A 15,687-nucleotide genomic window follows, 5' to 3' on the forward strand; every position below is an offset into this window, starting at 1 on the left:
TTATATAGCGCCCAGTGAACCTTTTGCGAGACAAGCGAAATGTGCTTCCTCCAAAAGAGATTTGACTCAAAAACGACCCCTAAATTCTTCACCTCACTAACAAATGGTAAAGGTACGTTGTTAACTATGATAAGTGGTAAAAGGTTGAGATCAATATTATTGGTGTTTCTATTGCTGCCGAATATAATTACCTTGGATTTAACAGGATTTAGTTTCAAACCATTTACTGAGGCATAATCAAAGATAGCGTTTGCATCCTTAGAGATCAAGCTGAGATTGTGAAAAATATCAGAGGGTGGACACGCTCGATATATCTGTACATCATCTGCAAATATCATATGCTCTGAATACAACAATACTCTGCCAATATCATTTATGAACAAGGAAAACAAAAGCGATCCCAAAACAGAGCCTTGCGGCACTCCGTACGACGTAAAAAGCCAAGACGAGAGACCCTCCGCATCATCAACCACCGCCTGAGAACGACTTGTCAGATATGAATAAATCCATATAAGGACTGGGTTAGTTTCCTAACTCTTTAAGTTTGATAAGAAGTTGAAGATGCGGAACTGTTTCAAACGCTTTACTAAAATCAAAAAGAATCATAATCAATATGAATCTATTGTCAATCGCCCTCCTGATCTTATTCCACACTCGCAGAAGAGCAAACTGGGTGTTATGACTCGAGCGATACGTAGACTGTCTAGGATTAATGAGATTATATTTATTTAAATAATCTGTGATCTGCAAAGCAACGATCCTTTCGAGTATTTTCGACAGTTCAGGCAGATTAGCTATCGGTCGCGTATCCGATGGGGATAAAGGAATCCGAATCTTTGAGAGAGGACGGATAAGCGCCCGCTTCCACTGAGATGGAAAAGAAGATCGAGGTTTCTAGTGAGCGGTTAAATTAGACATACGCAGAATGTAAAGAGGTAAGTCATCCACACCTGATGCGTATGAATGAAGAGGTCTCGCAGAAACCAGTTTATGGATCATGTCAGACGTTATAGCAGAGAAAACAAACTCAGGACGCTGAGATAGTCAAAGGACCAGATCAATAGCGGAAATAAAGTCGGTAAATGAGCAAGGTGACAGAGTGGCGGAAACAGAAACATAGTAAGAATTCAGTTGATGAAGAGTAATGAAATGTAAACGAGAAACCAAGGTAAACTTCACTAGACCCAGACGAGCAAGTTCTCTCCAAAGTTTTGAAGGATCGGTGATGTTTTCAAGAGATTTAAGTTGAAACTCACTTTTAGCGCGTCTAATGTCTTCATTAAGCTGATTGCGAAAAAGTCTATAAGTAGCATATTCAAGTAAACTATTAGAGCGTTTTGCCCGCTTATATAGCTGATTATGAGTACGCATCCGAGTCCTAAGATCACCCGTCAGCCACCGCACTGGAAGCTTCTTAATTGTAAATACACGAGTGGGAGCAAAAGTATCCAGTGCCTTTAACAGGTTTAACACTTGCGAGACATCACTTCGCAGAATCTATTAACATCAGCGTCATTAGACACTTCATCAATTTCAATTCGCATTGTACCAGCAATGGATACAAGGTAATAATCTAAGAACTCAGAACAGTCAATACCCCTGTAGTTTCGCCGCGAAATAGTGCGCTCAGACATCGAATTAGAATTTAGTAACATATATAACTCTATTATATCATGATCAGCAATAAAAGGACTCTGAGATTTAGCAAAAGATAAAAGCTTTTCAGCATCATCTATAATCAAAACATCGAGCCATGAGTCTGAGGTAGCCGGTGATAAGTAGGTTCAGAATTAATAATGTGTAATGATAAGCTGGACATAAGCTCACGCAAGTAGTTCGTTTTATAACTGGTCAATGATAAATCACAATTCAAATCACCTCCGATAATTACATTTTTATACAGGTGTGAGTATCTAGTTAATGTCTCAACAAAGTCATGAAAGAAGAGGGCCTAAGGTCTTCTATAAATAGACGCAAATAGCACTGATTCGCCATCCGGAAAGCGTATCTCAATAATTAGATACTCAGGTGAATTATCGTTAAGATTACTGGAGGTAGCTACAACTTTAACTTTAAGCAATTTATTTATATAGCATGCTACTCCTCCGCCCGCTCGTCCTGCTCTGTCATGACGTAACAAAAAATAATTATCTAGGGCCACAAGGTCATCAAAAACGCCCGCATGAAGCCAAGTTTCAGACACAGAAATTACATGATAATGGTTGGCGTTGAAATATAGTCTGATGAATTCAATGTGACCACGCAGAGAATTGGCGTTAAATTGGGCCACGTGAAATTAAGTGGTCCCTGAAGTAGAGCAACAATGTGTAGATGATGATATAGCCTTATCAGACAACGCCAAGTGACTGGTGTCAACACATCAAACAAGCTTATCGAGATCAGCCTTAGAGGAAATCAGAATTGCGGGCTCACCTTCAGAGCGCCTGACACGAACACGACCACCCCGCACCCAGACATACGCGTAAGATCTGTCTTTGGCTACACGCTTCGTCTGTTGAAGCAATTCGTAAATGTCTTTAGGGAGCAACTCATTTACGTGCACGCTCCTATCCGAGTCATTGCCACAAACATCCCTCTGCCTCAGCGTGCGTCGTGCACGTTTTTTGGCAATCACAATATCACGGACAGCACCAGACGCCACGGTGACGACAAGCGAACCACTGTCACCAGTCTTCGTGGAACGGCCGGGAGTTGCTACGGGTTGAGATTTCCGTGTCATGGGTCTAACATTAAGAATGTGGCAGGAGAGATGCTGTATATCAAGGCCACTAAATACGTTGCCGACAAGCTCAATCGGGGCAATCGATGACGCCGCAGGCAGTCCAGAAACGATTAACTTATTTTTGTCTTCGAAACGCTCAAAGGGCCGAGCAGTTTTTAGAGCCTGGATATCACGCGCCTGAGCAGTTTTTAGAGCTTGGATATCACGCGCCTGAGTCGAGCAATCCTGCTCCAGCTTGGTAATACGCTGAGAGTTTTGAGCAACTGTTTCTGCGATAAGGTTCAGCTTGCTCAGTTTGTTGTTTATCTCTTTATTAATATTACGCTGATCCTCCATAAAAGCCGCCAGTTTATTATTCGATTCCTTACTCATAGCTCGTTGATCCTCCATAAATGTAATCAATTTCTTGTCAGATTCCTTCATCCCTGACAGTATAGACGTTAACAGCATTTCAGTAGATTGTGGTTGCGTGCCCGAGGGAGAAGCCATCCCTGGTAACCATCTCCGATAGAAAACGATAAAAAAATTTCTTATCGTTTTTAATACGGTTAGTGAATCGTTTATTTACGGTACTCTATCAGAAACTCACGTTACAAAATACTTGGGATCCTATCGTAAATGTCTCATCAGCTATACATCAGTTTCTATCGTTTTTAATATGGTTAGTGAATCGTTTATTTACGGTATTCTATCAGAAACTCACGTTACAAAATACTTGGAATCTTATCGTAAATGTCTTCTCAGCTGCACATCAGTTTCTATCGTTTTTAATATGGTTAGTGAATCGTTTATTTACGGTACTCTATCATCAGAAACTCACGTTACAAAATACTTGGAATCCTATCGTAAATATCTTATCAGCTATATATCAGTTTCTATTGTTTTTAATATAATTAGTGAATCATTTATTTACGGTATTTTATCAGAAACTCACGTTGCAAAATACTTGGGATTCTATCGGAAATTTCTTATTACCTTTATATCGGTCTCAATCAGTTTTTAACATAATTGAAGTTTCGTTTATTCACGATACTCTATAAAAAATTCTCGATACAATACACATGGGCTTGCATCCTAAATTTCTTATTAGTGGTGCATCGGTTTCTATAATTTTTAATGGTATTAAAGTAGCTATAATTGTCTTTTTAATATGGTTAATAGTGAACCGTTTATTTACGATGCCCTGTCAGAAAAAAATTGGAAAAATTTGAAATTTCTCAGCTATATATCAGTCAGAACATCTTTAGATGTTTGCTACTCTGCATGCCACCGGATTATAACCGTGTAAAAGAAAAATAAACCGTATCAGAGATCTTTCTATGATAAAGAAAGAACTGCATTTTTTTTTTTTTTTGAAATAATTAAGCTTCTACCATTGCGACAACAGCACCAGGAAGCCAAGGGCCAAAATTTTCACGGTTATTAGAGAAATAAAAACAACATTTACATTAGAAACGTCTTATTTAAAATTGCACTAAAATACAAATAAAATATTTTATTATTTTAATCTTAATAACAAATCACACACACACACACACACACACACACACACACATAAAAATACTTCGACGAACTTTGTTTTCGAAGATGATAAGTTGTATGTCGGAAAATCCTGATAAGAAACGATAGATGTGTCGGTTCGGTTAAGTCGTATAAATATCGACGAGATGTCTATCGCTTTAACTTTATACAAACGTATGCAAAGTAGAAGGTTTTCAAACGATTCAATTTATATCATTAATATACGATAGAAAACGAACCGATTTGCTGCCATAAAGAAGATGATAAGTTGTATGTCAGAAAATCCTGATAAGAAACGATAGATGTATCGGTTCGGTTAAGTCATATAAATATCGATAAAATGTCTATCATTTCATTCTTATATATCCGTATTAATGCATACGGTAAAATTATTACCATAAATAACGATACATATTATATCGTGTATTGTTCGGGAATGAGTCTGCGATGGTTATGAAAATAGGCGCAAGAGGACAGCAGTGATCGGGCGATACCGAAAGCGCCGATTGCGGTAGCGATCTAAGCTCCGAATTCGGGAGAAGGAAAAAGAGTCGGCTCCGAGCACGCCCAGTGAACGCACGAGGCTAATACTCTCGTTACGCGACGTCCGCTAAATAATTATAAGGAGCGTAAGCACTCCCTCCTCTGCGATATTACTGCAGACTGTACTGCGCCAAGGCATTGTGACTCAATCTGTGACAGCAAAAACAACTGTACAATTAAACGTAAGCGAACTCTCTATACAGAACTACTTCATTCCTTCTCCTGCAACTACTAACGAAGAGAACTGACGACTCGAAAAAGGGGCTTCCTTATAACGCGGAGATTCATAAAGAAACATTTGGTCCTTCGAGCCGGATTCAGACCGGCCTCCGTGAATCCTGAAGACTTAAAATTCGAGTCGTTCGCAAGTTAGCCGAGTTCAAGGCTCGAGGAATGTTCTGGGCCACGTCAGCTCGTTCGCCAAGGACTAACACATAAACATTTTTTTCTGCTGTTACGCTCTCGGAGTCTCCGAATTCCTCTTACAATAACAGTGACTCTCATATTTTCTGGTGTCACAACTGGCTGAAGTACTCAATTCACACACATATCAAATATGGAGCGACTCCTGGCCGAACAACAAGATGTTATCCGTTCTATCGAACGGACTATTGAAAATTACAAGAAGATGGCGATGAAGCTACGTACTCCCGCCGTCACAAGAAGCCGGCTGGTTATCTTGAAGGAGCGTTGGACACAATGCCAAACTCTAAACGCCGAGATCAAGACTGCTGCAACTACGGAGCAACGGACCGCTCTCCCCTACTTCGTGGAGGACGAATTCTCCGCTGCGGAAGATACTTACCTAGAAGCGGCGGACTTCCTGGTTCAGGCCTTAGACGAAATGGAAAAACCCGTAACGACTTATAGTCATAATATTCATTCTTCTACTATAAGCGAAAGCAATCCTGTCGCTATACCGTTGCCACGTATTAATCTCCCTAAGTTTTCGGGTCAATATACCGAATGGACGAATTTTCGAGATTTATTCGAGTCATTGGTCGCGTCAAACGAGAACCTCTCTAACGTACAACGTTTACACTATCTAAAGGCTAGCTTGACGGCAGAGGCTGCGCTCGTGATAAAAAATATTTCGATAACGGACGCAAATTATAGAACCGCGTGGTCCGAATTACAAAGGCGATACGACAATCTGCGTGCGATAGTAACAGCTCATTTAAATTCGATTCTAGATTTGCCTTCAATGAAATCCGAATCAGCTTCGGAACTAAAGCGTGTTTACGATACGATTAATGATTCCTTGCATGCCTTGCGAAATATTGGTCGCCGAGTGGACGATGACTTTGTGGTTGCAATAACGGTGCGTAAATTAGATTCTCGTACTATGCGGGAATGGGAACTACAGTTAGGAGGTGCAAATGATCCCCCGCTTTATTCAACATTAAGTGAATTTCTAGTCGGAAAAATGCGTGCGCTCGAAGCCATCTCCGACGTCAGAAACGATTCTAATAGTAAAAATCCCCGTACAGGAACCACGAAGTCCCTCGTCTCAAAAGTCTCTCACAAATGTATGGCTTGTCAAGAACCTCATGCTTTGTATCAGTGTAGTAAATTTAAATCTTTCTCCGTAGATCAGCGGAAAAATCTTGTAAAGACACAGCGCTGTTGCTATAATTGTCTCGGAAGGGGACACTTTCCAAGTACCTGCCCTTCACAGAAGCGATGCACTCACTGCCAAGGGAAACACCACTCGCTTCTACACTACGGAAACGAGCCTAATTCTTCGAAGGAATTGGAAACTTCGAAAGCTAATGATTCTAAGTCTGACGTTCCGGTAAGTGAGCCGAATTCCACGGTGGCATTAAAGGTGCAGATTGAAAGGGTCTCCAATCCAATCACAACTCCAGTCTTACTCGCCACGGCCAGAGTCTTAGTTAGGACGACTGAAGGTCGTGCGCTACGGATACGGGCGCTAATAGATACAGGTTCCGAAGCCACCTTTATAACGGAAAGGGCAGCACAGGCTTTGCATTCTAAGCGTCAGAAAACTAAAGTTCGCGTCACGGGATTAGGAGGTCGGTGTTCTAATGTCTCCAATTATCGTACATTCATTACATTAAGCCCTTGCAGTTCCGAGTTTTATCATGTTAATACCCGAGCTCTCATTTTGCCTACTCTTACGTCGTATAAGCAAATGCCAAAGATCGACCACGAGCTATTCCCTCACTTGCGAGATTTGCAATTAGCGGATGCGGATCCATCTAACCAAGACCGTATTGACTTATTGATAGGCGCGGATATCTACGGTTCTATCCTATTAGAGGGGTTACGCAAAGGTTCTGAAACAGAACCAGTCGCCCAGAGAACCATCTTCGGCTGGGTCATATTCGGTCCTTACAGTTCCATTAGGAATGTGGACAAGACTACTAGTCTGCACGCCACGGTGTCTCCTTCGGTGGACGACGAACTTCGCAAATTCTGGGAGTTAGAGGAAATTCCCTTTACGCGACCGCTCACTAAAGAAGAGGAATATTGCGAAAATCTTTTCGTGTCAAGCCACTATCGACGACCCGATGGGCGATATGTAGTCCGACTGCCCTTTAAAGGGGATGCTGTAACTGAATTCGGGAACTCTTTGCAGATTGCAGTTAAATCTCTGATTCGTCTAGAAACTCGTCTGTCGAGAGACCCTGCCTTGCATGAGGCCTACAATCGTTTCTTAAATGAATATGAGCAACTTGGGCACATGGCTCGAATCACGCCTTCAGACCAAGTTGGAAGTTCGACGTTCTACATGCCCCACCATCCTGTTCTTCGCGAAGCTAACAGTTCAACCCCGCTGCGAGTTGTGTTTAACGCTTCCAGCCCTACTAACGTCGGGCTTTCTTTAAATGACCAACTCCTAGCAGGTCCTAAGTTACAAGAGGATCTTACTTCTATACTCTTACGTTGGAGAACACATCGATACGTATTTATTGCCGACATTGCCAAAATGTTCCGGCAAATATTAGTCCATCCCTCTGATACCGATTATCAGAGGATAGTATGGCGCCCCTGTCCTAATGGCCCAATAGTGCATTGCAGGTTACTCACCGTTACTTACGGACAGAAACCATCACCTTATCTAGCCAAACGCTCTTTGAAACAGTTATGTAATGACGAAGGGGCAAGGTTCCCACTAGCTGTGTTGGTACTCGAGGAGAGCACGTACGTCGACGACGCGCTGTTTGGAGCGTACGAACAATCTCAAATACTTGAAATGCGCAATCAATTAAATAATTTATTGAAATTAGGAGGCTTCCAGATGAAAAAATGGGCGTCTAGCCATGAGGAGCTTCTCGCTGATGTGCCTATAAGTGAACGTCTGGATCTCTCTAGTGTGTCCTTTCAAGAAGACGCTTCTCTTAAGGCGTTAGGCTTGTCTTGGAATCCTTCCAACGACTCCTTCTCATTCTCCCTCAAGTTTTGCAAGCCTAAAGAGGCTTCGAAACGATCAGTGTTGTCAATTATTTCTCGCATTTTTGACCCATTAGGCTTGATCGCTCCCGTGGTAGTTTCCGCAAAAATCTTTCTTCAGGAGTTGTGGATGCGAAGACTCGATTGGGATACACCCTTGCCCACCGACCTATTAGAGTGGTGGGATACATATTATAGCGGCTTACAGCAGCTACGAGAGATCTCGATCCCTCGGTGGACTACGCAGGGCCCAGAAGTTTTAGGTCTTGAACTACACGGATTCTCAGACGCTTCCAGCCGAGCGTATGCTGCTGTAGTTTACATTAGAGTAATAACCTCCATGGATCAATTTGACGTAACTCTGCTGATTTGTAAAACCAAAGTTGCACCTATTAAAACTGTTAGCATCCCCAGACTAGAACTCTGCGCTGCTGCACTGCTCGCTCGACTCGTTAAATTCGTACAAGTTGCTCTTAAATTGCTATCCGTGCCGGTGTATTGCTGGTCGGACTCTCAGAACATTCTTGCCTGGTTGCGACAGCACCCGTCCCTCTGGAAAACATTCATCGCGAATCGAGTGTCTGATATACAAACGCGATTACCTCTCGCTAAATGGGGATACGTCAATTCAAAATTGAACCCTGCTGATTGTGCCTCCAGAGGAGTAGAAGCTACTACTCTCAGAGGAAGGCTGCTTTGGTGGAAGGGACCCCCTTGGCTCAGCCAACACTCTACTTCGTGGCCGGAGCATAATCCTGCGATGCCGGCAGAGACTATCCCGGAAAGAAAGAGCGTTCAAGTTCTGACAGTAAAACGCGAGTCTCTCGAATGGGACCTACCGACGAAAATCTCTTCGTGGCCACGCCTTCTTCGAATAACAGCTTACTGCATGATATTTTCTTATAACCTCAGAAAACGTGTAGGCGCTTCGAGCACCATCCCGAAAAGCGAAACAATCTCACTAGCTAACGCCATTAGGCGAGCTCGTTCCCTTTGGATAGCCAAGGTCCAGGATCTATATTTTGCCGAAGAGATTAAAACGCTTAAGTTGTCAAAGCCCCTACCGCAATCCAGTCGTTTGAAAGGTTTGACTCCGTTCATTGATTCGGACGGACTATTACGAGTAGGCGGGCGCTTAGAACACGCGCCTTTCTCGTTCGAAGAAAGGCACCCCATCATTTTACCTCGACACCGAATCTCGGACCTCATAGCGGAGCAAGCCCATAAACGTTGCCTCCACGGAGGAACGCAGTTGACGCTCCGAACTATAAGACAACAATTTTGGATAATAACTGCTCGAAATTTAGTCAGGTCCCTCATACGAAATTGCGTAGTGTGTGTTCGCCAACGAGCAGACCCCGTAACCCAAGTGATGGGTTCTCTACCTAAACCGCGAGTAACTCCGGCGCGCCCCTTCCAGCATTGTGGTGTTGATTATGCCGGTCCATTTAAAATTATGCCCAAAGTAGGTCGCGGCCAAAAGACCTATAAGGCGTACATTGCACTTTTTGTGTGCCTCTCTACTCGCGCAATTCATCTCGAGTTGGTAAATGACTATTCGTCCGGCGCCTTTCTAGCCACCTTTAAACGATTCTCGGCTCGGCGTGGTCTTCCTTCGGTACTTTACAGCGACAACGGAACCAATTTTCATGGAGCCGACCGTGAACTGGCCAGAGCCTTCAAAGTACTCTCTAGCGATACGAATCTACAAGCCCATCTGGCTACCGACAACGTGATTTGGAAATTCATTCCTCCCTCCGCCCCGCACTTCGGAGGTCTGTGGGAAGCGGGAGTTAAGTCCGTAAAACATCACTTGAAACGAATAATGGGCTCTCACACTCCTTCCGTCGAAGAGTTCACTACTCTTTTAACGCTAATAGAAGCCTGCTTGAATTCTCGGCCTATCGCTGCCTTGTCTGATGACCCCAATGACCTTTCCTCTCTCACTCCTGGTCATTTTTTTGATTGGAGGCCCTTTGATATCAGTACCGGAACAGTCAGTGCTGGATCTATCTGAGGGAAGACTCGATCGTTGGCAGCGGGTGCGTCTTGTACAGGAACGGTTTTGGAAAGTATGGTCAACAGACTATTTGCATACGTTACAGCAGAGAACAAAGTGGCAACAGAGCTGTGCTAACTTAGCTAAAGACGAGCTTGTAATTGTGCGAAATGAGCTACTACCTCCTACTAAGTGGGAACTGGGACGGATACAAAAGTTGTATCCGGACCAAGACGGACGAGTACGGGTGGTAGACGTCAAAACCGTCTCGGGAATCTATAAGCGGCCCATCACCAAACTGTGCCGTTTACCCATCTCTCATAACGAATCTCAGAAAAGTGAGTAGTTACACGGCGGGCGGCGTGCCCAATCCGTCCCCCTTTGTATTCGTTTGTGTAGTTTCAAGATTAAATAGATTAATAAGTATCTTCTCCTAGGTTTAAGTTGTATGTGTAAACTGAATTCCTAGTATATATCTATAAGTTATATATCTGTAAATCGTAGATCTACGTAAGTTAAGTTCATCCTATAACTCGATCTCGTACAAGGGTCGCGCTGTTATAACACATTTTCTATCTCTCCTTCGGAGAGAGGCGAGCGGGATGTTCGGGAATGAGTCTGCGATGGTTATGAAAATAGGCGCAAGAGGACAGCAGTGATCGGGCGATACCGAAAGCGCCGATTGCGGTAGCGATCTAAGCTCCGAATTCGGGAGAAGGAAAAAGAGTCGGCTCCGAGCACGCCCAGTGAACGCACGAGGCTAATACTCTCGTTACGCGACGTCCGCTAAATAATTATAAGGAGCGTAAGCACTCCCTCCTCTGCGATATTACTGCAGACTGTACTGCGCCAAGGCATTGTGACTCAATCTGTGACAGCAAAAACAACTGTACAATTAAACGTAAGCGAACTCTCTATACAGAACTACTTCATTCCTTCTCCTGCAACTACTAACGAAGAGAACTGACGACTCGAAAAAGGGGCTTCCTTATAACGCGGAGATTCATAAAGAAACATGTATCCCATTTTTTCATCTGGAAGCCTCCTAATTTCAATAAATTATTTAATTGATTGCGCATTTCAAGTATTTGAGATTGTTCGTACGCTCCAAACAGCGCGTCGTCGACGTACGTGCTCTCCTCGAGTACCAACACAGCTAGTGGGAACCTTGCCCCTTCGTCATTACATAACTGTTTCAAAGAGCGTTTGGCTAGATAAGGTGATGGTTTCTGTCCGTAAGTAACGGTGAGTAACCTGCAATGCACTATTGGGCCATTAGGACAGGGGCGCCATACTATCCTCTGATAATCGGTATCAGAGGGATGGACTAATATTTGCCGGAACATTTTGGCAATGTCGGCAATAAATACGTATCGATGTGTTCTCCAACGTAAGAGTATAGAAGTAAGATCCTCTTGTAACTTAGGACCTGCTAGGAGTTGGTCATTTAAAGAAAGCCCGACGTTAGTAGGGCTGGAAGCGTTAAACACAACTCGCAGCGGGGTTGAACTGTTAGCTTCGCGAAGAACAGGATGGTGGGGCATGTAGAACGTCGAACTTCCAACTTGGTCTGAAGGCGTGATTCGAGCCATGTGCCCAAGTTGCTCATATTCATTTAAGAAACGATTGTAGGCCTCATGCAAGGCAGGGTCTCTCGACAGACGAGTTTCTAGACGAATCAGAGATTTAACTGCAATCTGCAAAGAGTTCCCGAATTCAGTTACAGCATCCCCTTTAAAGGGCAGTCGGACTACATATCGCCCATCGGGTCGTCGATAGTGGCTTGACACGAAAAGATTTTCGCAATATTCCTCTTCTTTAGTGAGCGGTCGCGTAAAGGGAATTTCCTCTAACTCCCAGAATTTGCGAAGTTCGTCGTCCACCGAAGGAGACACCGTGGCGTGCAGACTAGTAGTCTTGTCCACATTCCTAATGGAACTGTAAGGACCGAATATGACCCAGCCGAAGATGGTTCTCTGGGCGACTGGTTCTGTTTCAGAACCTTTGCGTAACCCCTCTAATAGGATAGAACCGTAGATATCCGCGCCTATCAATAAGTCAATACGGTCTTGGTTAGATGGATCCGCATCCGCTAATTGCAAATCTCGCAAGTGAGGGAATAGCTCGTGGTCGATCTTTGGCATTTGCTTATACGACGTAAGAGTAGGCAAAATGAGAGCTCGGGTATTAACATTAAGAAACATGTATATACGATTGATTCAGATGGGCAATAATTGTACATATAGAAAACGATTCATAACTATAAAATTTGTATAGTTATTTTCTTATTCGGACCTAAAACGATAGAAACCGATTCGATTCGATTAATGTTTTATCTGTTTTCTAAATATGCAACGATAGAACCGATAAGATACGATTAAAAACGACACAGATATAGCCGTTTTTAATCGTTTTCTATCGGATATGGTTACCAGGGTGGAGACATCAGTGAGTATGCATTCCCCTATACTCTTTTCGTTGGTCGATTGAATATTTCACATTTTATATTTTCTGATATATAAATTTCAACGCAAATTTCATAATTTATGTCTATAATGTTGATTGCGGATATTAATGTAATCGATTTTGAATATGCCAGCAACGTAATAATAATAACAGATGTTTATTTCCCATAAAGAAATACTTTGTGAAGAGGATTGCGCGCGCGTGACAGCGGACTGCGCAGATGCGTGGAAACGCTTCACCCCTTCCAGCGCGTTATACTGTAACGTTCCTCGTTCTAGTGCGTGCTGTCTTGAGTTACGGTTATTTCTTTGCAATGGTACAACTTGCACTTGAAATGTCGACATAACGGTTGTCAATATATATTGCTGATAAATGTTACATATAATTCTTTCTTGAAAATATCTTTGATTCGAGTATATTTGTATTTCCTAAATGGTGTTTTCTTACTTTTGTTTGCCGATTGAATATTCTATAGTTTTGTTTCATTTTTTATTTAAATATTCAGCTGAGTTGCTTAATTTTATTGACATGCAGTGCATAGTGAACGAAACACCGCCGTGAAATCAGCATTATTGGCCATTTACATTTTTAATATTTTAGAAATGATGTATAGTTAAGTAATCAATTTTTATTCTCTCGACTGCTGCCAACCTTTGGTTGGCGAAGACAAGGGAGTATGCGTTTCACGGAGGCCGAATCTTTGTTACCTTAGTTCTCGATAACTACAACATACTTTGATATGTGCTTCCGTATATAAGTTTCTTATTGATCAAGCAGGGTTTATAGCGTATAATTATCATTAATCGTTGTGTTAATAAAATAGCGAAAAAACGATATATTACATTTATATGTTCTCTTATTGGCTATCGACTGAGTTACAGAGGAAATTGATTAACCAATGACATGCATCCACATGGGGTTCATTTAGGGGGTTTTTTTATTTTAGTTTTAGGGATTTTAGTTTGCCTCTATGGCTTCGGGAACAGTCACAAACGTCTATCTTTTTATTCATCGCAGGCACGCTAAGTGGATATCGCGCGTGCGGCACGATGTTTATTCGCGCGGTACCCCTTGTCAAGGCGATATGTGTTGATTATATTAATAAACATGCCGACCACGCTCGACCCGGACCCAACCCCCCCCCCCACAGCTCCCTCACCAACGAGCCCGTCACACCCACCCACCCACCGGCGACCCTCAGACCCTCGAACCAAGTCGTCCACCCGGCGCCTCCCCCCCCCCCGCACATCACCACCCTCGGAGGGCTCCGGTTAGGTCTTTCTGTTCTTTGTTATTGATATATATTCTACTAGATGTGGCCTATTTACAGTTTAATATTAGAAATGATGTATAGTTTAGTAATCGATTTTTATTTCTCCCGGACTGAACACTTGCTGCCAACCTCGGTTGGCGAAAGGAAAAAGACAAGGGAGTATGCGTTTCAGGAGGCCGAACCGAATATCCGAAGCTTGTACCTTAGTCTCGAAAACTACAACATACTGATAGGGATTCCGTCTATATTATATAAGTTTCTTTATGATAAAGCAGTGTTTTTATAGCGGATAATTTCATTAATCGTTGGTTAATAAAAAGCGGAAAAAAACCGATCGATTTATATTACTTTTATATGTTCTCTTAATTTGGCTACATCAGACTTGAGGTGTACAGAGGAAATTGATTAACCCAATGGACATGCATCCAATGGGCGGATTTTAGTGAGATTTTATGGAGATCTATGGGCTTCGGCAGAACGTCTATCTTTTCTATTCATCGCAGCACGCTCATTGAATATGCGCGCGTGCACGATATGTTATCGCCGCGCGCTGCTGCCTCTATTGCTCACTTACTTTCACATGTCATATTTGGCCGGTAGTTAAAGGTTAAGTTTGTTTATACAAGTTTAATCTTTCCAAAATTAAATAAAAATATAATAAATAGTGTGATAAACAGTAATACACTGCCTAATACAAGTTTGTTTATTGAATCATTTCCTCGGAAATACCATGTGGTATCAGGTATCTTATATGTGTGTATACATACAGGGTGTCAAGTAATAATTAAGCGGATCACTGCTCGTGATGGGCAGCTAGAGCGGGTAAAACTGAATCGAAAAGTCTTACTGTTTTGTAAGTATTTCAATAATTAATAATAAAATAATTAATAAAGATACGCGAATCAAGATGCGTTTGTGCGATTCGACGAGAAGGATCGAGCAGTCAAATGTTTAACGTTGCTATTAGGCCGCGACGAGACATTGGGAGGAACGCTAATGTTTATAACAAAAATTATTAATTATACATAAGTGACACTCATTGTCATTATTGTTTATAAAGCACTCCTCTTTCATAATATTTCGCTATGCACATAGTAACGTAAACGTTGGGCTGCTCCTTCTCGGCAAATCGTGTGGATGCACACTGGTTAATTCTCTTATCTTTATTAATTAATTTCTCATTAATTATTGAGAAACTTACAGTACGACAAAAGACGTTTAAATTGATTCAGTTTAAATCGCTCTTCCTGTCCACGAGAAGTGGTCCGCTTATTATTACCTAATACCCTATATATACATGGTTATATATATAATTGTAAATTTATTATATATATAAATAAAAATCATTAAAAATGTTAAAAAAATAGAGAAAATTACTTAAGTCATAATTAATCTCATACTATTGTGTATAAGATTTAGATTATGCCTAGTACCTATATTTTTAACTATTTATATGTATATTATAAAAAAATATGTTTCTGCATAGCACATAGAAATATATGTATATATTGTTTTTAAAAGTATAAAATAAATAAATAATTAAAACCTCGCAACACAGCAGCAAAAAGATAAGTAAACAAAAATTATAATAATATAAAATAAATAAAAACCTAAAAATTAATTAATAAAAAACAGATTTAAAAAACTAAAAATTAATTAAAAAATTTAATAAAAAAGCAGAAAACAAATTAACAAAAATTGTTTTAAAAAAAAAGACTCGACTGC

General features: G+C 41.6%; 2 protein-coding genes across 2 annotated transcripts; one reads left to right on the forward strand and one right to left on the reverse strand.

Moving 5' to 3' along the window:
- Positions 1-5,363: 5,363 nt before the first annotated feature.
- On the forward strand, positions 5,364-10,241 carry LOC143906118 (uncharacterized). Its single transcript, XM_077421919.1, has one exon. It carries the CDS (start codon positions 5,364-5,366, stop codon positions 10,239-10,241), a length of 4,878 nt encoding a protein of 1,625 aa, XP_077278045.1.
- Positions 10,242-11,173: 932 nt separating this feature from the next.
- LOC143906119 (uncharacterized) lies at positions 11,174-12,367 on the reverse strand. The gene has a single exon (XM_077421920.1). It carries the CDS (start codon positions 12,365-12,367, stop codon positions 11,174-11,176), a length of 1,194 nt encoding a protein of 397 aa, XP_077278046.1.
- Between the last annotated feature and the right edge of the window lie 3,320 nt (positions 12,368-15,687).

The sequence above is a fragment of the Temnothorax americanus genome, unplaced genomic scaffold (assembly GCF_048541705.1).
Source record: "Temnothorax americanus isolate GAGA-0224 unplaced genomic scaffold, ASM4854170v1 Scaffold7, whole genome shotgun sequence".
In the NCBI taxonomy this organism is placed as follows: domain Eukaryota; kingdom Metazoa; phylum Arthropoda; class Insecta; order Hymenoptera; family Formicidae; genus Temnothorax; species Temnothorax americanus.

Excerpts from the sequence above, each read along its gene's own strand:
- LOC143906118 (XM_077421919.1), top strand. The coding sequence starts at position 5,364 with ATGGAGCGACTCCTGGCCGAACAACAAGATGTTATCCGTTCTATCGAA.
- LOC143906119 (XM_077421920.1), bottom strand. The coding sequence starts at position 12,367 with ATGCCAAAGATCGACCACGAGCTATTCCCTCACTTGCGAGATTTGCAA.